A 22,853-nucleotide genomic window follows, 5' to 3' on the forward strand; every position below is an offset into this window, starting at 1 on the left:
GTGCTTTACTAAGTTGGACCTTCGTAACGCTTACCATCTCGTGCGCATCAGAGAGGGGGACGAGTGGAAAACGGCGTTTAACACTCCGTTAGGGCATTTTGAGTACCGGGTTCTGCCGTTTGGTCTCGCCAATGCGCCAGCTGTTTTTCAGGCATTAGTTAATGATGTTCTGAGAGACATGCTGAACATCTTTGTTTTTGTCTATCTTGACGATATCCTGATTTTTTCACCGTCACTCGAGATTCATGTTCAGCACGTTCGACGTGTTCTACAGCGCCTTTTAGAGAATTGTCTCTACGTAAAGGCTGAGAAGTGCTCTTTTCATGTCTCCTCCGTTACTTTTCTCGGTTCCGTTATTTCCGCTGAAGGCATTCAGATGGATTCCGCTAAGGTCCAAGCTGTCAGTGATTGGCCCGTTCCAAGGTCACGTGTCGAGTTGCAGCGCTTTTTAGGTTTCGCTAATTTCTATCGGCGTTTCATTCGTAATTTCGGTCAAGTTGCTGCCCCTCTCACAGCTCTTACTTCTGTCAAGACGTGTTTTAAGTGGTCCGGTTCCGCCCAGGGAGCTTTTGATCTTCTAAAAGAACGTTTTACGTCCGCTCCTATCCTCGTTACTCCTGACGTCACTAGACAATTCATTGTCGAGGTTGACCTTCAGAGGTTGGCGTGGGAGCCATTCTATCCCAGCGCTTCCAGTCTGACGATAAGGTTCATCCTTGCGCTTATTTTCTCATCGCCTGTCGCCATCTGAGCGCAACTATGATGTGGGTAACCGTGAACTGCTCGCCATCCGCTTAGCCCTAGGCGAATGGCGACAGTGGTTGGAGGGGCGACCGTTCCTTTTTGTCGTTTGGACAGACCATAAGAACCTTGAGTACATCCGTTCTGCCAAACGACTTAATGCCCCAAGCTCGTTGGGCGTTGTTTTTCGCTCGTTTCGAGTTTGTGATTTCTTACCGTCCGGGTAGCAAGAACACCAAGCCTGATGCCTTATCCCGTCTGTTCAGTTCTTCTGTGGCTTCTACTGATCCCGAGGGGATTCTTCCTTATGGGCGTGTTGTCGGGTTGACAGTCTGGGGAATTGAAAGACAGGTTAAGCAAGCACTCACGCACACTGCGTCGCGCGCTTGTCCTAGTAACCTCCTTTTCGTTCCTGTTTCCACTCGTCTGGCTGTTCTTCAGTGGGCTCACTCTGCCAAGTTAGCTGGTCATCCCGGTGTTCGAGGCACTCTTGCGTCTATTCGCCAGCGCTTTTGGTGGCCGACTCAGGAGCGTGACACGCGCCGTTTCGTGGCTGCTTGTTCGGACTGCGCGCAGACTAAGTCGGGTAACTCTCCTCCTGCCGGTCGTCTCAGACCGCTCCCCATTCCTTCTCGACCATGGTCTCACATCGCCCTAGACTTCATTACCGGTCTGCCTTTGTCTGCGGGAAGACTGTGATTCTTACGGTTGTCGATAGGTTCTCAGGCGGCACATTTCATTCCCCTCGCTAAACTTCCTTCCGCTAAGGAGACGGCACAAATCATCATCGAGAATGTGTTCAGAATTCATGGCCTCCCGTTAGACGCCGTTTCAGACAGAGGTCCGCAATTCACGTCACAGTTTTGGAGGGAGTTCTGTCGTTTGATTGGTGCGTCCGTCAGTCTCTCTTCCGGGTTTCATCCCCAGTCTAACGGTCAAGCAGAGAGGGCCAATCAGACGATTGGTCGCATACTACGCAGCCTTTCTTTCAGAAACCCTGCGTCTTGGGCAGAACAGCTCCCTGGGCAGAATACGCTCACAACTCGCTTCCTTCGTCTGCTACCGGGTTATCTCCGTTTCAGAGTAGTCTGGGTTACCAGCCTCCTCTGTTCTCATCCCAGCTTGCCGAGTCCAGCGTTCCCTCCGCTCAAGCGTTTGTCCAACGTTGTGAGCGCACCTGGAGGAGGGTGAGGTCTGCACTTTGCCGTTACAGGGCACAGACTGTGAGAGCCGCCAATAAACGCAGGATTAAGAGTCCAAGGTATTGTTGCGGCCAGAGAGTGTGGCTTTCCACTGCAACCTTCCTCTTACGACAGCGTCTCGTAAGTTGACTCCGCGGTTCATTGGTCCGTTCCGTGTCTCCCAGGTCGTCAATCCTGTCGCTGTGAGACTGCTTCTTCCGCGACATCTTCGTCGCGTCCATCCTGTCTTCCACGTCTCCTGTGTCAAGCCCTTTCTTCGCACCCCGTTCGTCTTCCCTCCCCCCTCCCGTCCTTGTCGAGAGCGCACCTATTTACAAGGTACGTAAGATCATGGACATGCGTTCTCGGGGACGGGGTCACCAATACTTAGTGGATTGGGAGGGTTACGGTCCTGAGGAGAGGAGTTGGGTTCCGTCTCGGGACGTGCTGGACCGTTCGCTTATTGATGATTTCCTCCGTTGCCGCCAGGGTTCCTCTCGAGTGCGCCAGGAGGCGCTCGGTGAGTGGGGGTACTGTCATGTTTTGTCATTGATTATCATGTCTTGTCCCTGTGCTTCCCCTTCTATTCGTTTCCCTCTGCTGGTCTTATTAGGTTCTTTCCCTCTTTCTATCCCTCTCTCTCCCCCTCCCTCTCTCACTCTCTCGCTTCTTCTCTCTATCGTTCCGTTCCTGCTCCCAGCTGTTCCTATTCCCCTAATCATCATTTAGTCTTCCCACACCTGTTCCCGATCCTTTTCCCTGATTAGAGTCCCTATTTCTCTCCTTGTTTTCCGTTCCTGCCCTGTCGGATCCTTATCTATTGTTCACCGTGCTGTGTCTATGTATTGCCCTGTCGTGTCGTGTTTCCCTCAGATGCTGCGTGGTGAGCAGGTGTCTGAGTCTGCTAGGTTCAAGTGCCTTCCCGAGGCAACCTGCAGTTCTTGATCAAGTCTCCAGTCTGTTCTCGTCATTACGAGTAGTTTTATGCCTTTTTGTTTGTATAGTAACTTTACTGGATTAAAAACTCTGTTTTCGCCAAGTCGCTTTTGGGTCCTCATTCACCTGCGTAACACCATGCGTATGTGACCAATAACATTTTATTTGACTTTGTGCTGTCTTGCCAACTCCTTGTCAATGAGTGATCATGTTAACGTTAGTAGGCATTATTATTAACACCTGTTTGTTGACTTGTCTTCATTGGCAGGATCTCCAACGAACACTCTCCGAAGCTGCAGATCAGGAGCCACAGCTACCTGCGGGCGGTGAGTGAAGTTTCCATCAATAGGAGCCTGGACACCCTGGACCCCAAAGGGCTCCTGGACCCCAAAGCGCTGCTCTCCTCACCCCAATACCGCTCGCGAAACGAGAGTTACATGAGGGCTATGAGCACCATCAGCCAGGTTGGTGCTCCCGGCATTACGTCACCTTCTCTGGTGCTACGTCTGTGCAAGGGAGGAAAGTCACATCAAGTCAAAGTCAAATCAGCCATGAAATCAGCCACAAATTCATCTCTCCAGCGATGAGATGAATTGTATTTCAAACCAGTTTCAATGTCAATGTTCAGCCCTCAACCATCAAGAGTCAACTTAAAGAGAAGTAAAATGAATCTCCCATTCCATTTACCATGTCTCCTCTCTAGAGTTTGGAAGAATACACAGCCTTTAAAGCTAGTTGTGCATTGTTTTATAGTATTTCGAAGATAGCATAACATAATAAATCATTATAAAAACCCGAAACCATTATCACATTACCTCCATACTGTATGTCATGCACATTACTTCATGTTACTCTTAGCTAAAGAAACATTTAAACATTGATTAAAATATAATAATCAAATTATTGTAAAATAATCTATTCCAAGGACATTGTAGATACAAAAGTATTTTCAGAATAAACTAGTCACACAAAATATTTCTAATGAGTGACCTTTTGCTTTTCATGTCTGTAATTACAAATATAACTCACTGAACAATCATGTTTCAAATCTGTGAAATCTCCCAAACTAAAATGCGATAAAGATTTGGATTAAGGATCAGTATTCACCAACTGTTTCTTGTTTAATACCCACCCTCAGTTATCAGTGAAAATCAGATGGAATTACAAACATCTCAGCATTAGTCTTGCCAAAAGCCCCTCAAGCTCTTGTCTTTTGGAGCTTTAGCCCATATCCAAAGCATCCCTATCCCACCCTAACCTACAGTATGTTATTAAACCATCTTAGATGCTCTGGTTCTTGTCTTACCTTTTCTCAATTTGTCTTTTCTCGAAGATCCAAGGCTACTTTTCTGTGTTTTGAAAAGGAGTCGAGGAGAGAGGATAACCGGAATAGAGGAAACACAAGTTGAGAAGGGAATGCCCTTCTGCTCCTTGCTTCAATAATGCAGAGCTCTGTTTTAGACCCTAAATTAAATATCCTCATCATCCCAAACATTCTCTTCATTGCACTTGCTTGTTCTCCAATTAACATTGACCCTCACGCTCCCATTCCCTCTGACTCTTCCTCCTGTTGCTACTGCTGCATTGTGGTTCCTCTTTTTCTTCTGTAGTTCTCTTCCTTACTTCTCCTAATGATTTCAGATGTGTTTACTCTGCCCCTCAGCATTGAATGTGCACGGCTATTAAACTCTAGGTAAGTGGCTCTTCTATGGTGCGTTCTCCAGGTTAGGGTACTGATATTTGGATGTCCGGTTGTGCTGCACCCCCTCTCTCCCCCATCGTCCCCGACACCTCGCCCCCTTGCAGGTGAGTGAGGTGGAGGTGAACGGGCAGATAGAGCAGGTGTGTGAGCAGGTGTACAGTGAGATGGAGTCGCAGGCCATGGATGCGTTGGACCTGCCAATGCCGAGCTGCTTCCGCATGCGTAGAAACAGCTACGTGAGGGCCATGGACCAGGGCTGCTCAGAGGATGACGGGATGTCCCTGTTGCCCTCCTCACCCCCCAGGACCACCACCACCACCGTCAGGACCATCCAGAGCAGCACAGGTCAGTCGGTTTATCACTCTTCGAGTACACACGGACTAGTCACAGGCCAGTCTAGATCTGTTGATCTGTTTATCTGGAGAGTCAAAATATGCACTGCTCAACCATACCACTGTCCACGGTAGAAAATGTCAGTGTCTTCTCAATCACCCTTTAAATCACCTCCAGCAGGAATAAATGTCTACTGGCTAGCAAAAACCAATGCTGCTGCACAGACCAATAAAGGTCAATGTCTCCACTGGATCACCATTAATACACACCACCATCACTATGGAAACCCTCAAGAGCACCACAGTTTGGTGTGTTTATCCCTTTCACAACACATATTGATCTACTGTGCCAACACTGTCAGGGAACCACATACAAGCAAAGGTCAATGCCAAGAAAGACTCTCTCCACAGCAGCACAGTATGTTCACCTGACTCCCAAAGCATACACCACACAACACAATGTCATAGCAGCACTAAGCCTGAGGATCATTTCTGTGTTTGTAAGCAGGAGGATGAAGCAGGAGGATCTCTTTGATAGATGATTCTTTGAGTGCTATGGACAAAACATGGCTTCTTGCCTGGTCCAGTCCACATGAGCAACATGAGCGTATTTTAAACCATTTTTATTATATCCAAACATTTCAAATCAGAGCCGGTGTGTGGAATAGGGTTGGAGAAATGTCGCAAATTTCTACAAATGTGGTTAATTAAGGGATCTGAAGAAATTCCCCTTTTATAATTGGGTTTTAATTCTGGCATTGTGTACATGCTTACAAGGAGGAGAAAAAAAGAAATGCTCTGTAATGAATAGCATGCTATCTGAGATACAGTATGTATTTATATGATAAGGACTCTCTGAAGTTCACTGTTATCAAGTTATTTATAAAAAAAAATGAAAGCATGTTTTTATATAATTTCACTGAAATGCTTCAAGCGTCTTCATCAAACGTAGAGACTGCCCCGTCAGATGAGTCCCAGATGTCAGCGCTGATTTGAGTCGAACTTCCTGCAACTTAGTTTGACTGTTCCTCTGGGAATTCTTAGATTGTTATCCTAGTGGTAATCCACTGACAGCAAGGTTCAGTTTGACATCCTAGGATGAAACGTTACGAGACGTCTCTGTAGTCCCAGAAAATGATCACCTGGACCCTTTACCATATTCTAAATGAAAACAAATGTATTTTGGCAATAATTGTTCTATTTATAGATAACCATAAAAGGACAGATACCATGCAGAGGTGGAATGAAATAATAACAGAACTGTAAAGGACCGACCTCTCTAACTGACGTTGAGTTGTGTTGTCTTGTGAAAACAAAAAGGAAGGTGGCATTTGCTTATCTTCAGGTTTATCTCTTGAAACTGAGAACGCTTGAGTACTGGAGCAGCAAATACTTCAGATATGCATAGTTGATGAAAAATAAGCTAGGCACAATCTTCTGAAACAAATAAATAATAAAGGCAGTATTTGACTTCCCCTTCAACTCTTTGCTGGTGCTGCATGTCTGAATGAAGATTGCCACTTTCCGTCCCGCTGCTCTCTGCGCCCGGGGCTAGTCAAGGCAGACATATGGGCTGGACCCACAGGAGAGCTGCTTGGGCAAGTGGAGAAAAGAGAGGAAAAGAAGACAAGGGACATGGGATGAGAGAACGTGTGGAGGGAAGTTTCTGGACTAGTTCATCTTTCATGATGGCCGTTGGGTCATCTGAGTGAAAACATCAAGCTGGCATTTGCGTTCCGTCCCGACTCTGCCATCAGCTCTCCACAATAACTCGAGATATTGAGCTGTGTGGGGGATCAGAGGCTGCTCTCATCAGTTGGATGCCCAGATCTAGTTTGCATGTTAGAAGAATGGGCCTGAGAGTGATACTGTTTTTCATTTGACTGTATTTGGGTTACAGAAGCTGTATATGTTTTTGATATACTCTGTACAGTACAGGTATGTTATTGTTCATGCAACATACCTTTTCATCTTTATTCCTCTTTAATCTGACCTATGATGTCCTTGTCCATATTAAATAAAAGCCGTCGAAGCAGATTTCTAATGAGGCAGCAGAGTAATTAGGCGTTAGGGGAGCATGGCCCTGAAAGAGGTCATCCCCAGTTAAGAGCCAGGCTAAGACATCTAAAGCCCATGCAAATCACTTCCCCTTTCTGGCCCATGCAAATCACTTCCCATTTGCATCTCTGATATCTTATTTTCCCACCATTTATAATTTCCCCAACCATTTCAAAAGGCTCTAAACGCAGACAAGCCATTTTCGAAAAATCTGCCTAAGAGTACGTAATTCGATTGATATGAACATCCTTTGTTAACCTTGTGTGTGAATTGAAAACAGCAGCAAAAACGTCATGAACTGTTTTGTAAGGAGTAGAGGCAGAATAGGGAGTCAGCCTCAGAGTACGGCCCTGACAAAACCTTGCGGTGTTGTGAGGAAAAGGGGTTTGGTCCACAAGGTTGAGTCAGCCAACCTCATCAGAGTGAGGCCCTGACATTGACGTGATACTTGGTGTGGAGTGGAGGGAGTGGTGTGGTGTGGACAGAGATGGGCAGTATTTCTGTTACATGTATTTGAAATAGTATTTTGTCATTTTTATTAGACTGGGCTGAACTACAATCCAATGTGTTTTGTAACAAGATAACTTCCAGCGCTGTAATTTGTATTTTCAAAATACAAAATACTTTTCTATACCATTTTTCTATTGTGGTTCTCCATTTTGTGTCCCCCTTTCACCCTACGTTGGTATCAGAAGTCTGCTGAATGAACTAAATGTACATGTATATGTACAATTGCAAAGCATGCTGATATTACTATAATGAGCTCCGCACTGAAACAAGGCCAATAATAATAGCTAGTGTGCTTTGCAGATCATTTTGGTATGTTCATTTTCACATACACTACCATTCAAAAGTTTGGGGTCACTTAGAAATGTCCTTGTTTTTGAAAGAAAAGCACATTTTTTTCCATTAAAATAACATCAAATTCATCAGAAATACAGTGTAGACATCGTTATTGTTGTAAATTACTATTGTAGCTGGAAATGGCTGATTTCTAAATATATCTACATAGGCGTACAGAGGCCCATTATCAACAACCATCACTCCTGTGTTCCTGTGTTAGTTAATCCAAGTTGATCATTTTAAAAAGGCTAATTGATCATTAGAAAACCCTTTTGCAATTATGTTAGCGCAGCTGAAAACTGTTGTTCTGATTAAAGAAGCAATAAAATTGGCCTTCTTTAGACTAGTTGAGTATATTGAGCATCAGCATTTGTGGGTTCGATTACAGACTCAAAATTGCCAGAAACAAATAACTTTCTACAAAAACTAGTCAAGTCTATTCTTGTTCTGAGAAATGAAGGCATTTCCATGCGAGAAATTACCAAGAAACTGAAGATCTCGTACAACGCTGTGTTAAGTACTACTCCCTTCACAGAACAGCGCAAACTGACTAACCAGACTAAGGGGAGGAGTGGGAGGCCCCGGTGCACAACTGAGAAAGAGGACAAGGTCATTAGAGTGTCTAGTTTGAGAAACAGACGCCTCACAAGTCCTCAACTGGCAGCTTCATTAAATTGTACCTACAAAACGCCAATCTCAACGTCAACAGTGAAGAGGCGACTCCAGGATGCTGGCCTTCTAGGCAGAGTTCCTCTGTTCAGTGTCTGTGTTCTTTTGCCCATATGAATCTTTGATTTTTATTGGCCAGTCTGAGATAAGGCTTTTTCTTTGCAACTCTGCAAGTAATGTTTGGAAAATAGTTGGTGAATAGTAGTGAAATAATAGTGAAAAAGGAGGATGATAGCAGTGCCGGCTATGCTATGTGTGTGATTGTGAGGCGCTATACAATTTCACAAGATGAGACTTCAAGTAGGCCTATGGCATGTCAAGGAAAATGTAGTCTACTTTCGATTCGTTAAATGGAAACTGAAAATGTTACATTGACTAACCAGAATAACCTACTGACGGCCTACACCGGCCAAACCTGGACAATGCTGGGACAATTGTGCGCCGCCCTATGGGACTCCCAATCACGGCCGGTTGTGATACAGCCTGGATTCAAACCAGAGTGTCTGTAGTGACGCCTCCAGCACTGTGATGCAGTGCCTTAGATCGCTTAACTTTTTTTTGTTTTTAAATGCGACGCGAGTGGTGTGGTCAGCATGTTACAACCGGTCAAACTGATGTCATCTGGACATTTTCCACAAAAAAATGTATCCCGTTTGTTTTTGCTTTATTGTATTTTCCCCCCAGTTCCAAAACAGCTTTGCTCACCAAAAGATGACTGAGAAAACTTTACAAATGGAAACTAGATTAAAGCATTAATTCTATCGATCTATTACATTATTCTGTTGAGCAATGGTTTATTTAGTCTTCTAGGGTAATATATGACAAAAGAGAAGCTACATGTATCTAATTAGACAATTTGAATAACAAATAGACTTCCAAATGTCAGAAATTATAAGCAGAAACATATCTACATCAGGCAAAACAAAATCCTGCACCCCCTGTCAAAAAATCATTCTGCAGTATTTGCCTGTAGCCTACAGCGCATTTTCTCCATTTGCTGGTTAGGGTCAGGTGTAGGCCTCAGATTTTTACTTTACCACATATAGTCGGGTGGTTGCGGATGGGTTATTAGCAATTGCTATATATGTATTTCAAATGCATGTAACAGAAATACTGCTCTCTTAACTATGGTAGATAAAGAACAACATATTACAGTCATAGCAAGTAAAACATGTCTGTAACTGTTACTGTGATTTTTTTTGCTGTTCCGGCCGGCTATTTTCAAATGTAATTTCTGTATTTTAAAATACAAAATACATGTATTTTATTAAATACATTTCAAAATACAAGTGTGTTGTATTTCATTTTTTTGTAATTGTATTTTGTCATTTTTGTCTGTCCCTGGGTCTGGAGTGGAGGGAGTGGGCAATCCCAATGATGGCTAATCACCATGGTGCTGTGAGGGAGATTTATGCATGGCTGTACTGGCGAGAGAGAGAGAGTCTGGCTGGCCAATCGGAATGAGAAATGGAGAGGAGGGACCAATCACTTATGGGAGAGTTAATGGGGAGGAATGTTGGGGCTGACATTCAGAGGGCACCTCTGTCCCTCGTACACGGGTCCGGCTCCCTGAGACATACCATCTGCCTCTTGGTATGGAAAGCAGAAGCAAAGTTGTAACTCAGGTCTCTAGGTTAGTTTAGGTGAATGCACTTTACAAGGAAGCCTTGTTGATGTCAGATACATTTGGTTCTCTTTATCTGACTAAGTAAAAAATAAGCATAGGGGTGACTGAGGTAAGTTGAGACATTTTTTACATTCAGCATCATTCCGTCAAGGGAAATATAGTATTCCTATTAACAAAGGTACCTACATATATTTCAGGATGTTGTGTATTCCTGGAAATAATCCGAATTCATGTAAACATTACAGTTTTGAAAACATAGCTTGTCCAAAAAAAGTGGTCGCTTGGGGAAAGTTGAACAGCAGAACAGGGTAATTTAAGCCGCCTACACATTTCTGTACTGAATGAAATATAACCACTACTTTTTAAAACCAAGTCTATCTTTATTTCCCAAACACAATTCAACACAATCACAATCCTTTTTTTTGTATTTTAATCATTTTAAGCATATTTTAACACAGACTTAAGACCTAACAAACACTTTTTTTAAACACTTTTAAAATAGGCCAGGCCCTGTTGTTACCTCATATCCCAGCGATAATGCCTTGCATTATGCCTGTGAAGTAAACACTTCAATTTGCTCAGCTTGCCATTTGCTCAAACATTGGCTCAACTTACCCCAAGGCAAACATTTTGACTGTATTAGCCCACACAGTTACAAGGATGGACTTAAATGATCGACTTCAGTTGAGGGACAAGCATCATGAAATTAATTTGACTTAGTGAAAATCTGTTTTTTCTTTTTTCCTAACTTGCATATGACTTTTTCTGTGGTTTCTTCCTTCACAGACTCACAGACTTCCTTCACAGACTCCATGAAATGATGATCCCTTCCTGAATATTTGGTCAAGTGATACATTTTGTGTCTGGTTTCTGCCTCTTTCTGCCTCAGTGGCAGTTTGGAACTCTGTAGGGAATGTTACAACTGAGGGCAGACCATTTTTACATGCAATTTTTCTGTGTGCTTGTGTGGCCTACCACTTCGCAGCTGAGCCAATGTTGCTCCTCAACGTTTCCACTTCACGATAACAGCACTTACAGTTGACCGGGGCAGCTCTAGCAGAGTAGAAATCCTAGAAACAAGGGTGGCTCAATTTAACACTTTGGCTGAACTTACCCCACTCTTTCCTAACCATTTCCATGTAATTCTTGATTCTTTTTTATGTCCTATTTTACTAGACTCGCTATGCCATCCTTCCAAGTCTTCTTAGTCATGTGAGGATGCTTGGAAAATGAGGCTATACTTTTATAGCATGACACGATTTAGAGCTTCAGAATCCCATGACACTTTTGAAAGTGTTTTCCATCCATCGTTCCATCGTTAGTAATCTGTGACGGTTGATGTGTGTGAGTGACGTGTTTCCCTAAACAGCTGCGATGATGGGATCCCAAGAGGCCCTTGATGTGTAGCTGTGAGTGGGTGTGGGTGCTGCTGCTGAAAGTAGATGTGTGATTGTACATGACATCCGTGTAATACTGGTGCAAGCTGAGCCCTAGGGCTCTGGCTGGCTCATACATACAGCAGAGGAGAGAGGGAGGAGGAGAGGAGAGGGAGGAGGAGAGGAGAGAGGGATGAGGAGAGGAGAGGAGAGGGAGGAGGAGAGGAAAGGGAGGAGGAGAGGAGAGGGAGAGGAGAGAGAGATAAGGAGAGGAGGGGATAATATTACAGCTCAGGAGTTGTGCAATCAGAACTGTTACGAATGGATGTCTCCTGGAGTAGGACAAGAATAGTGCATGTACTGAGTGTACTCAGTGTAGGGATCAGTATTTGGGGAAAGAGAGCACTTTTAACACTCTAGATGTTATTGTATTGTGTTTCAGTGACATTTACAGGGTTTCTAGGTGTTTTCTTCAAGAGGCAATGCATTTACGCTGACAAACTACAGTATCTTAAAAATAGTGACCTTCGTCTCCACCAAGACAAGCAAGGCGCTAGAATACAAGTAGCTGCCATCTTACCCTAGACTATTATTTCCTCAGACACTGTTATACAGTGCAAACAACATTAGCTACAGCTGGAGATGCACTACATGTCCAAAAGTATGTGGACACCCGATTGTTGAACGTCTCATTCCAAAATCATGGTTAATGTCCAGAGTTGGTCCCCCCTTTGCTGCTATAACAGCCTACACTCTGCTGGGAAGGCTTTCCACTAGATGTTGGAACATTGCTGCGGGGACCTGCTTCCATTCAGCCACAAGAGCGATAGTGAGGTCGGGAACTGATGTTGGACGATTAGGCCTGGCTCGCAGTTGGCATTCCAATTCATCCCAAAGGTATTTGATGGGGTTGAGGTCAGGGCTCTGTGCAGACCAGTCAAGGCCTAGCCCGAACCATGAAAAACAACCCTAGACCATTATTCCTCTTCCACCAATCTTTACAGTTGGCACTATGCATTCGGGGTGGGGGGGGGTTTCCGCCAACCCCAGATTCGTCCTCAAACTGCAAAATGGTGAAGCGTGATTCCTCACTCCAGAGAATGCATTTCTACTGCTCCAATGGTGGCGAGCTTTACACCACTTCACCCAAAGCTTGGCATTGCATATGGTGGTCTTCGGCTTATGTGCTGCGGCTCGGCCATGGAAAGCTATTTCATGAAGCGCCAGACGAATAGTTATTGTGCTGACGTTGCTTCCAGTGGCAGTTTGGAACTCTGTAGGGAATGTTACAACTGAGGGCAGACAATTTTTACACGCAATTTTTCTGTGTGCTTGTGTGGCCTACCACTTTGCAGCTGAGCCAATGTTGCTCCTCAACGTTTCCACTTCACGATAACAGTACTTACAGTTGACCGGGGCAGCTCTAGCAGAGCAGAAATCTGACGAACTGACTTGTTGGAAAGGTGTCATCCTATGACGGTGCCACATAGAAAGTCACTAAGCTCTTCAGTAAGGCCATTCTACTGGCAATCTTTGTCTTATGGAGATTGCATGGCTGTGTGCTCACCTTTATGCACTTGTCAGCAACGGGTGTGGCTGAAATAGCCGAATCCACTAATTTGAAGGGGTGTCCACATACTTTTGTATCTATAGTGTGTTAGTCATGTGGGTCCTGTCTCTGTGCCTCATTCCCAGAAAGAAGACCACAATGGACTGAGGTCATTCCCAAGGCAGTCTGAGTAGCACTGCTGGTGGATGATCCAGCTGTGTGTTCCAGCTAGGAGGCCTGCTTCACTCAGCGTCCGACCCTGCCCTGGCTCCTGCCTGTCTGTCAACCACTGTTAACCTCCAGCCTAGCAGAGCATGAATGAGGAATCAGTCCACTGGCTACTAACTCTGAGTCTGATAAGCCTGTTCTTCCTTCCGCTGACACTGCATGTGCCAAATCACACAAGAGGGGCTCTACTTACACTCTGACCCTGTCGAGGAATACTTAAATACTTGGCTGAAACTGTGAATCAGTTGACAGATACTTCCTACTGCGTACTGGAGCAGAGGAGATGCATATGGGAAGAACTGTGATATACACAGTGTCATTTTTTATGAGAAAATTATACATTGTAAAATGGAATGGCATTAGATTCCTGAATTACATGTAACACAGGATAATTTCTACTATGCATGTTTATTAAAGTGGCTTTATGATGCCAAAGCTGATTATTTTGATAGCAGGGGAGATGGGGGGTGTGGCAGTGGAGATGGGGGCGTGTTAAATGTTGAAATCCTTTAGCAGTTTGGAGGTCTTTTAACACTTTGCTCCATGTTTCACATCTCCCCTTTCACAAGGGCTCACACAGACAAGAACGAGTTGACATTGTGGGCAATTAAAAGGAAATGGTTGTCATGGCACTTCCTGTTACAATGGATTTACCTGTCCGCAGGGACCTTCAGCGTGGTTTATACCGTACTTCACCACCTTCATATTTAGCTTTTACTATGATTATAATTACCTCCCTTGAAGTAAGAAAGCGCTGTGTCATACTCACTCAAGGTCTCAATCTGTTCTCTTGGCTCCTTACTCATAGTCTTAATTCTGTACATTCCCACATAGTACTGGTGACAGAGAATAGCAAAGGTAGAGATTAGTCTAAATAACTCAAGCAACAGTGTTTTGTAAGCCTCCATGTTTGTTGTTGTTTTCTATGTAGGACGGTCCTAATTAGAAGACGACTTGGCTAATGAGCTTTCTCTCCCCTGCAACGTATAAACATACAGTACGACACATTTCACATGAGTACATACTTCCACCTACACTGCCTGCTGAGGGATCATGCATGGCTGAATGCAAGAAATGAAGAATTCAACATGGCTCTCATCTCTGTTCTTCTGTAGCAGAGAGGGAGGGAACACACAGCCACTTACTGTAGGGAGGGAACACACAGCCACTTACTGTAGGGAGGGTACACACAACCACTTACCGTAGGGAGGGAACACACAGCCACTTACCGTAGGGAGGGAACACACAGCCACTTACCGTAGGGAGGGAACACACAGCCACTTACCGTAGGGAGGGAACACACAGCCACTTACCGTAGGGAGGGAACACACAGCCACTTACCGTAGGGAGGGAACACACAGCCACTTACCGTAGGGAGGGAACACACAGCCACTTACCGTAGGGAGGGAACACACAGCCACTTACTGTAGGGAGAGAACACACACACAACCACTTTTTAAAATCATTATTAAATATATATATTTTTTTAACTGTCTTGTTCAGGGGCAGAATTACATATTTTGTTTTGCCTTGTCAGCTCGGGATTCGATCTTGCAACCTTTCGGTTACCAGTCCAATGTTCTAACCACTAGTCTACCTGCCGCCCCTTACTTACTGTAGGGAGGGAACAAACATATCTGTGCTGCCTGTCCGTGAAATGGAGACTGATTGTGTGGCTGAGATGGATTATCTTCTGGCAGTGTCGGTGTCATTCACCCTGTCCTCTAAGAAAGACCAGGGTTAGTTGGCTCTGTTGGGGACCTGTCCTCTAAGAAAGACCAGGGTTAGTTGGATCTGTTGGGGACCTGTCCTCTAAGAAAGACCAGGGTTAGTTGGCTCTGTTGGGGACCTGTCCTCTACGAAAGACCAGGGTTAGTTGGCTCTGTTGGGGACCTGTCCTCTACGAAAGACCAGGGTTAGTTGGCTCTGTTGGGGACCTGTCCTCTAAGAAAGACCAGGGTTAGTTGGCTCTGTTGGGGACCTGTCCTCTACGAAAGACCAGGGTTAGCTGGCTATGTTGGGGACCTGTCCTCTAAGAAAGACCAGGGTTAGTTGGCTCTGCTGAGGAGGCTGCTCTCTAAGAAGGACCAGACATAGTTGGCTCTGCTGAGGAGGCTGTTCTCTAAGAAAGACCAGACTTAGTTGGCTCTGTTGGGGACCTGTCTTCGAAGAAAGACCAGGGTTAGTTGGCTCTGCTGTGGAGGCTGCTCTAAGAAAGACCAGACATAGTTGGCTCTGCTGAGGAGGCTGCTCTCTAAGAAAAAACAGGGTTAGTTGGCTCTGCTGAGGAGGCTGCACTCTAAGAAAGACCAGACATAGTTGGCTCTGCTGTGGAGGCTGCTCTAAGAAAGACCCAACCTAGTTGGCTCTGCTGAGGAGGCTGCTCTCTAAGAAAGACCAGACTTAGTTGGCTCTGCTGTGGAGGCTGCTCTAAGAAAGACCAGACATAGTTGGCTCTGCTGAGGAGGCTGCTCTCTAAGAAAGACCAGACATAGTTGGCTCTGCTGAGGAGGCTGCTCTCTAAGAAAGACCAGGGTTAGTTGGCTTTGCTGAGGAGGCTGCTCTCCCTCTCCTGGCAACAACAATACAAGGCTACACATCTCATCATACTGATACCCTCTCACACTGCTGAGCTAACCTGAGCTGAGACAAACTGAGCTGTACTGTACTGGGCTGGTCTGCTTATGCATCCACCGTAGTTGCTTAAACCAAACTCTGTAAAAAATGTAAATGTATAATTGTAAGGCAGCCAGCTGCAATAGGATCGTGAGATTGCTAAGCAAAAATGTTGTTGTGCAAACTCACAACAAAAAGTTTGTGTGTGAACATTTTCTTGGGGAAACTCAAACCTATTGCAGCTGGTTGCCTTACAATTGTACATTGAATCTTGTTTTTTTACAGTGTACTGAAAAGGAAAATGTGATAAGAAAATATTGAAGCCACTATCTCCTCCACTGTCAAAGGCCATACACAACCCTGGAGGAACCTTCTACTATTATTAAATATATGTTTTATGTGTGTGGAATATACAGGGAATTGTCATCTTATGGTCGTCAAGGTTTACACACATGCACGTACACCACACACACACACACACACACACACACACACACACACACACACACACACACACACACACACACACACACACACACACACACACACACACACACACACACACACACACACACACACACACACACACACACACACACACACACAAAGTCAAGTTGTTGCAGTAATATCTTCAGCCTACCAACTAGAGAAAGTACCTCTGTGCTTCTCTACCCATCCCATCAAATTCCCATAAACTGACTGTAGACCTCCAATCATGCTTTACATTTTCAGATGATAACAGGAAAATCACTCAGGACTGTGAGACAGTGTTAGTTCCCATTCCAGGCATAGAAACAAGCTGTAGGGCCAGGGGCGTCCCGGGGCCAGAGGGGATCACACTGTGCACACTAATGAGCTCCACAGTCTCAGTCAGAGCAGAGCTGGTGTGTGTCTGTGTGCTCCCTGCCAGCCATCACTTATCAAAAACATCTACAGGAGAACACGCATGGAAAATACAGTAGCTGGCTACCACAGAATCTTTTGCCTCTACTTATAATTATTTCAGATGAGGTTCTTTTGTCTGTCTAATTTAAGAATTTAAGATATGGCATAAAACTGCAGCCGTTGAGATACAGGATGTAGATTTGAAATTAGTTTTATTGTCGTATTTGAAAGAGGAAATGGGATAGATGGAAGACAGTGTTTTGAAAGGAAATTACTGAATATATTAACATTTTGCATAGTTTCAGAACAATCTTGATTTTTTATTTTCCTTGTCAAGGCTAAAGATGAGGCCTACTCTTTTTCTCACCATGTTTTAAAATGAAATCCCCAAAATGAGCCAGATTTCTATCATAAAAGTGTGTTCGCTTCAAATGTGGCAATATCAAATGAGTGTGTCTGTGTATAAGGAAGGAGAGAGAAAACAACGGGCAGAGGCCACGATACTACTTATTCAGTCCTGTCAGAGTGTCCGTTTTGAAGTACTTGTCAAAGCAGACAGAACCTGGGGCCAAGGCAGAGCAAGAGCTCTTGCTATCGAGGTAACATAAATATCCTGCCACCCTTCATGGATCATTCCTCCACAGACACCTCACTTTCCCAAACCAGAAACCGTGGATTGATGACAGCATTCGCATGAAACTGAAAGTGCGAACCACTGCTTTTAACTAGGGCAAGGTGACCGGAAACATGACTGAATACAAACAGTGTAGCTATTCCCTCCGCAAGGCAATCAAACAAGCTAAGTGTCAGTATAGAGACAAAGTAGAGTCGCAATTCAACGGCTCAGACACAAGAGGTATGTGGCAGGGTCTACAGTCAATCACGGATTACAAAAAGAAAACCAGTCGCGGACCAGGATGTCTTGCTCCCAGACAGACTAAACTTTTTTGCTCGCTTTGAAGACAATACAGTGCCACTGACAAGGCCCGCTACCAAAACTTGCGGACTCTCCTTCACTGCAGCCAAAGTCAGTAAAACATTTAAACGTGTTAACCCTCGCAAGGCTGCAGGCCCAGACAGCATCCCCAGCCGCGTCCTCAGAGCATGCGCAGACCAGCTGGCTGGCGCAGCAGCGCCTCTTCAACCTCAGGAGGCTGAAGAAATTTGTCTTGTCACCAAAAGCACTCACAAACTTCTACAGATGCACAATCGAGAGCATCCTGTCGGCCTGTATCACCGCCTGGTACGGCAACTGCTCTGCCCACAACCATAAGACTCTCCAGAGGGTAGTGAGGTCTGCACAACGCATCACCGGGGGCAAACTACCTGCCCTCCAGGACACCTACACCACCCGATGTCACAAGAAGGCCATAAAGATCATCAAGGACAACAACCACCCGAGCCACTGCCTGTTCACCCCGCTATCATCCAGAAGGCGAGGTCAGTACAGGTGCATCAAAGCTGGGACCAAGAGACTGAAAAACAGCTTCTATCTCAAGGCCATCAGACTGTTAAACAGCCACCACTAACATTGAGTGGTTGCTGCCAACATACTGACTCAACTCCAGCCACTTTATTAATGGAAATGGATGGAAATTGATGTAAAAATGTATCACTAGCCACTTTAAACTATGCCATTTTATGTTTACATACCCTAAATTACTCATCTCATATGTATATACTGTACTCTATACCATCTACTGCATCTTGCCTATGCCGTTCTGTACCATCACTCATTCATATAGCTTTATGTACATATTCTTTATCCCTTTACACTTGTGTGTATAAGGTAGTAGTTGTGGAATTGTTAGGTTAGACTACTCATTGGTTATTACTGCATTGTCGGAACTAGAAGCACAAGCATTTCGCTACACTCACATTAACATCTGCTAACCATGTGTATGTGACAAATAAAATGTGATTTGATTTGACTTTGTTAGCTTGCCATGGAATAAAATATCTCATTGGAGATGATCCCAATACTTTTGACAAGTGAAACATACTTTTACGAACTCATTGGAAAAGCATTTTTCTAGTACAGTTGGACCTGTATTGATGTGTTTCACCAGTTACTGTGGATCGAAGTATGGCGTTTGTCTCTGTGATGTAAAGTCAGAACAGATACTGAGTATCTGTCTGCTAATACCTGTCGCACAATTGAACATCCTACAGTTCGGCACTATGGGCGCTGACCTACAGGAGAATGGAACTCCCTGGCTGTTCCCGAACTGTGGTTTATGTTTACCTTTTGGTTGTGTCATTATGAAGAGAAAAATGACTAACACCTCGTTATTTTTGCTGTAATAACACTATTCTGTCTTGTAATGAGCAGGTAACTAACTCTTTGATAGGTTATGTAAGCTATCACAAAAACACGACATCATAGACGTTAAAAACAATATAAAGGTGGAAAGAGAAGACTAAAAAACCCTTGTGTTTGATCCATGTCTTTGTATTATTTGGCTCACAACATACCTCTACTACTACTACTACTACTTCTTTAGATATTGACATGTTCCCTCTACACCAGTGAGTAGAATGGTCCTCTGCTGATCACCCATAGATTTGACTATGTATGAGAACATCAGAACCTGTCCACAGCGGGACAGTAGAATATAGAGTAGAATATACATTCATACTTTGATATACTGCAACTCTGACATACTGTGCATGTTTGTTTATGTGTGTGTGTGTTTAAATATCCCCCTGCCTCACAAGTACTGTATCTCTCCCATGGTTCCCCACAGTGTCATCATGCATCACCACCTATAAGAAGACCCCTCCCCCAGTGCCGCCCCGCACCACCATCTCCAAACCCTTCATCTCCATCACAGCCCAGAGCAGCACCGAGTCGGCCCAGGATGCCTTCATGGATGGCCATGGCCAGGGGAACAGGGAAAGCCACCCCCGGGGAGACATGACCATCCAGTCAGCCCTGTCCAACTCCACGGAGAGCATCGACAGCATGAAGGCCCTGACGGCAGCCATCGAAGCGGCCAACGCCCAGGTCCACGGCCCCGCCAGTCAGCATGTCTCAAACAGCACCATAACCATCACCACCACCTCTGCCCTGGCCCAGATCACTGAGGACAGCAGGAAGGAGCAGGCCAGGAGGGCCAAGTGCCAGCTGTCCATCGGCATCCAGGTCTGTGGTAGACGCTACCTCACAACAACTTTTAGCTTGATCTGATATGGGAATGATAAGAAATGCATTAGGTGATACAAGAGCCAGGTTTTGAGAGACTGGATCCCCATACCCTTTCTGAGTTGACAGGATGTGGTTCTACTTTTGCTCTATACTGTCCTCTAGTGGTAGATGTTTACATTTACTTCAGCCTGGTGTTCTGTATATCAGTTCCCCAACTCCAGTCCTCCACTACCACCAACAGTACACATTTTAATTGTAGCCCTGAACAAGCACACCAGATTCAACTTGTCAACTAGTCATCAAGCCCTGGATGTATTGAATCAGGTATGTTTGTCCCTGGTTACAACAAAAATGTGTTCTGTTGGAGGTACTGGGAACTAGAGTTGGGAAACGCTGTGTGTATATTGTAGTGACTCTGAGAGGTAAATGTATGTTTTATTATTTAATTTCTTTCTTTGCTGATTTTATTCCCAGGTGGACGGGCCAGAAGAGGAAACTTTGGAGATGGAGGACCAGTCCAAGTTCCAATCAATTGGTGTCCAGGTGGAGAACGAGAGGGGGTGAGGCTCGCTCTCTCTCTGTCACCCTCTCCCTGTCTCTCCCTCTCTCTCTCTCTCTCTCTCTGTCACCTCTCCCTGTCTCTCTTTCTCTGTAACCCTCTCCCTGTCTCTCTCTCTCTCTGTCACCCTCTCCCTGTATCTCTCTCTCTGTCACCTTCTCTCTCTCTGTCACCCTCTCCCTGTCTCTCTCTCTCTCTCTCTCTCTGTCACCCTCTCCCTGTCTCTCTCTCTCTCTCTCTCTCTGTCACCCTCTCCCTGTCTCTCTCTCTCTGTCACCGTCTCTCTCTGTCACCCTCTCCCTGTCTCTCTCTCTCTCTCTTTGTCATCCTCTCTCTCACCCTCTCCCTGTCTCTCTCTCTCTCCATGTCTCTCTCTCTCTCTGTCACCCTCTCCCTGTCTCTCTCTCTCTGTCACCCTCTCCCTGTCTCTCTCTCTCTGTCACCCACTCCCTGTCTCTCTCTCTCTGTCACCCTCTCCATGTCTCTCTCTCTGTCACCCTCTCCCTGTCTCTCTCTCTGTGTCACCCTCTCTCTCTCTCTCTCTCTCTCTCTCTCTCTCTCTCTCTCTCAGTCAGGTCAGAATGTCAGTCACTCACTGTTTCTTGCCTTCAAGACCTTTTGTGGGAATGTCCAGAGAAAGGCATCCGTTTACAAATGAAGGCCATTATCAAGGGAGTCATGGGGGTTTCTGGGGGAAGAAGCCTGAGCCTAGGGTTTTGAATGCAGTGGAACAGCTGTGCTAGTGAAACAGACATTTGGAACTATGGCATTTCCTGCCCCCTTCCTCTTTAAGGAAAATAGTGAGGGAGTTGTGTTTGTCTGTTGGACTAGCCAGTAACACCTCTTTCAGTGACTTCAGCTGCGTCCTCTCCAGCTGACCTGCAATTGCAGTCTGACGAGGCAAATTAAAACGCCTACACTCTCTACACTTTTTTTGTTCTATAACGGAGATAGAAGTTAGATAAATAATGCTGGAATACTTTAAAGTAGCTGACTGCTGCAGCTGGTGTCTCAACTTCTGTTAATGAGGATCACTGACCGCCCACTATGGCAGCCTGGTCATACTAGACTGTAGGAGTTTTAATATGAAGCAGAGGGAAATGATTCATTTAATAAACCTTATTGTATATTTCTTCCTGGTTCCTACGTGTGTTCTGCTCCACCCTAAGTGTTGTACAGGACAAATATAGCATCAACAGTCATCGGCATGGTGAGGCTGTTCTTGTACAGCTCTGCTGTGTGTCTGTAGTGTAGGGTGCTCGCTCTAAAGGAATGGTCATGGCTGGTGGGTGGTGTTTCACAGTAGTAGCCTGCTTCATGATGACTGCAGCCTAGGGCCCATTCCCTTCCCTCACTCTGTCTCTGTGCACCTCCCACACTACCTCTCTATGTGGGATGTTCATTCATGGTGCCATGGATTGTCTCAAAATGTGGTGAAATACAACTTCTGTCCATCAGAATGGATTAAATTCAGGGCCTGAGGTTTGTCTGACCACATGATCTGAACCGGAAAAACTCTGGGCCCTATATAGGCTTAAACTGGGGTTCAGAGTTTTTCCTGGTGAGGTCACCTCAGACTGGGCACTGATGTCTGTCTCCCCCTGTTGGCAGATACCGGCGGCTCACCCGCTCCAACAGTGTAACAGCCGCAGTACAGGCTGACCTGGACATGCCTGACATGTTAGACAGCGCCCTGGACTCCCCAGAGACAGACCTGCCCTCCTCAGTCTCTGTGTCACGCCAGTACTCGCGCGACGCTGCCACCTCGCCAGCCTCCACCGTCAGCATCCAGGGCTCGGGGAACCACTACCACGCCTGTACCTCAGACGACTACGATGACGTGGGCTTTGACCCGTCCATCCTGCCCCCGCCCGATCCCTGGATCGACAGCTTGACCGAAGACCCCCTGGAGGGGGTCCAGAGGTCCGTGTGTCAGCGGGATGGGCGCTGGTTCCTCAAGCTGCTGCAGGCTGAGACAGACCGCATGGAGGGCTGGTGCAGACAGATGGAGCAGGATGAACAGGAGAACGAGCTGCCTGATGACGGTGAGTCTGCCCAGTCCAAAGGCTCTTATACCACTACCTATCACAAATGTGGGTGTGTGTCAGTGGAGGCTGGTGCTGCGTACCTGTGTGTCATTGTACTTGTGCAAGGTACAATTAGGTGGGCTCATTCCGGCCATTACACTGAGCCAGTCGTCTGTGTTCTTCCTCCACCAGCCTCCACTGGTGTGTGTGCTATCTGTTCTGTGTTTACATGATCTTCCTCTCCACAGTCTTGGGGAAAATAAGGCTTGCCGTGGGAAGTGCTCAGCTCCTGATGTCACAGAAGTTCCAGCAGTTCCGGGAGCTTTGTGAGGAGAACCTGGTGAGTGACTCTTCTGGTTCTCCAGCTTCCTTTGTC

General features: G+C 45.5%; 1 protein-coding gene across 4 annotated transcripts in view; it reads left to right on the plus strand.

Moving 5' to 3' along the window:
• dlgap1a (discs, large (Drosophila) homolog-associated protein 1a) overlaps positions 1 to 22,853 on the plus strand; it is a 110,213-nt gene that overhangs the window by 84,332 nt on the left and 3,028 nt on the right. For 3 of the 4 annotated variants that reach the window (XM_046322468.1, XM_046322469.1, XM_046322472.1), the window contains exons 5-10: positions 3,127 to 3,322; positions 4,665 to 4,905; positions 19,491 to 19,888; positions 20,366 to 20,451; positions 22,062 to 22,495; positions 22,726 to 22,817. In XM_046322468.1, the coding sequence (XP_046178424.1) occupies positions 3,127 to 3,322; positions 4,665 to 4,905; positions 19,491 to 19,888; positions 20,366 to 20,451; positions 22,062 to 22,495; positions 22,726 to 22,817 (1,447 nt within the window). The remainder of the gene's footprint in view (positions 1 to 3,126; positions 3,323 to 4,664; positions 4,906 to 19,490; positions 19,889 to 20,365; positions 20,452 to 22,061; positions 22,496 to 22,725; positions 22,818 to 22,853) is intronic. The other variant, XM_046322471.1, reaches the window with a different exon arrangement.

This window comes from Oncorhynchus gorbuscha, linkage group LG22 (genome assembly GCF_021184085.1).
Source record: "Oncorhynchus gorbuscha isolate QuinsamMale2020 ecotype Even-year linkage group LG22, OgorEven_v1.0, whole genome shotgun sequence".
In the NCBI taxonomy this organism is placed as follows: Eukaryota; Metazoa; Chordata; class Actinopteri; order Salmoniformes; family Salmonidae; genus Oncorhynchus; species Oncorhynchus gorbuscha.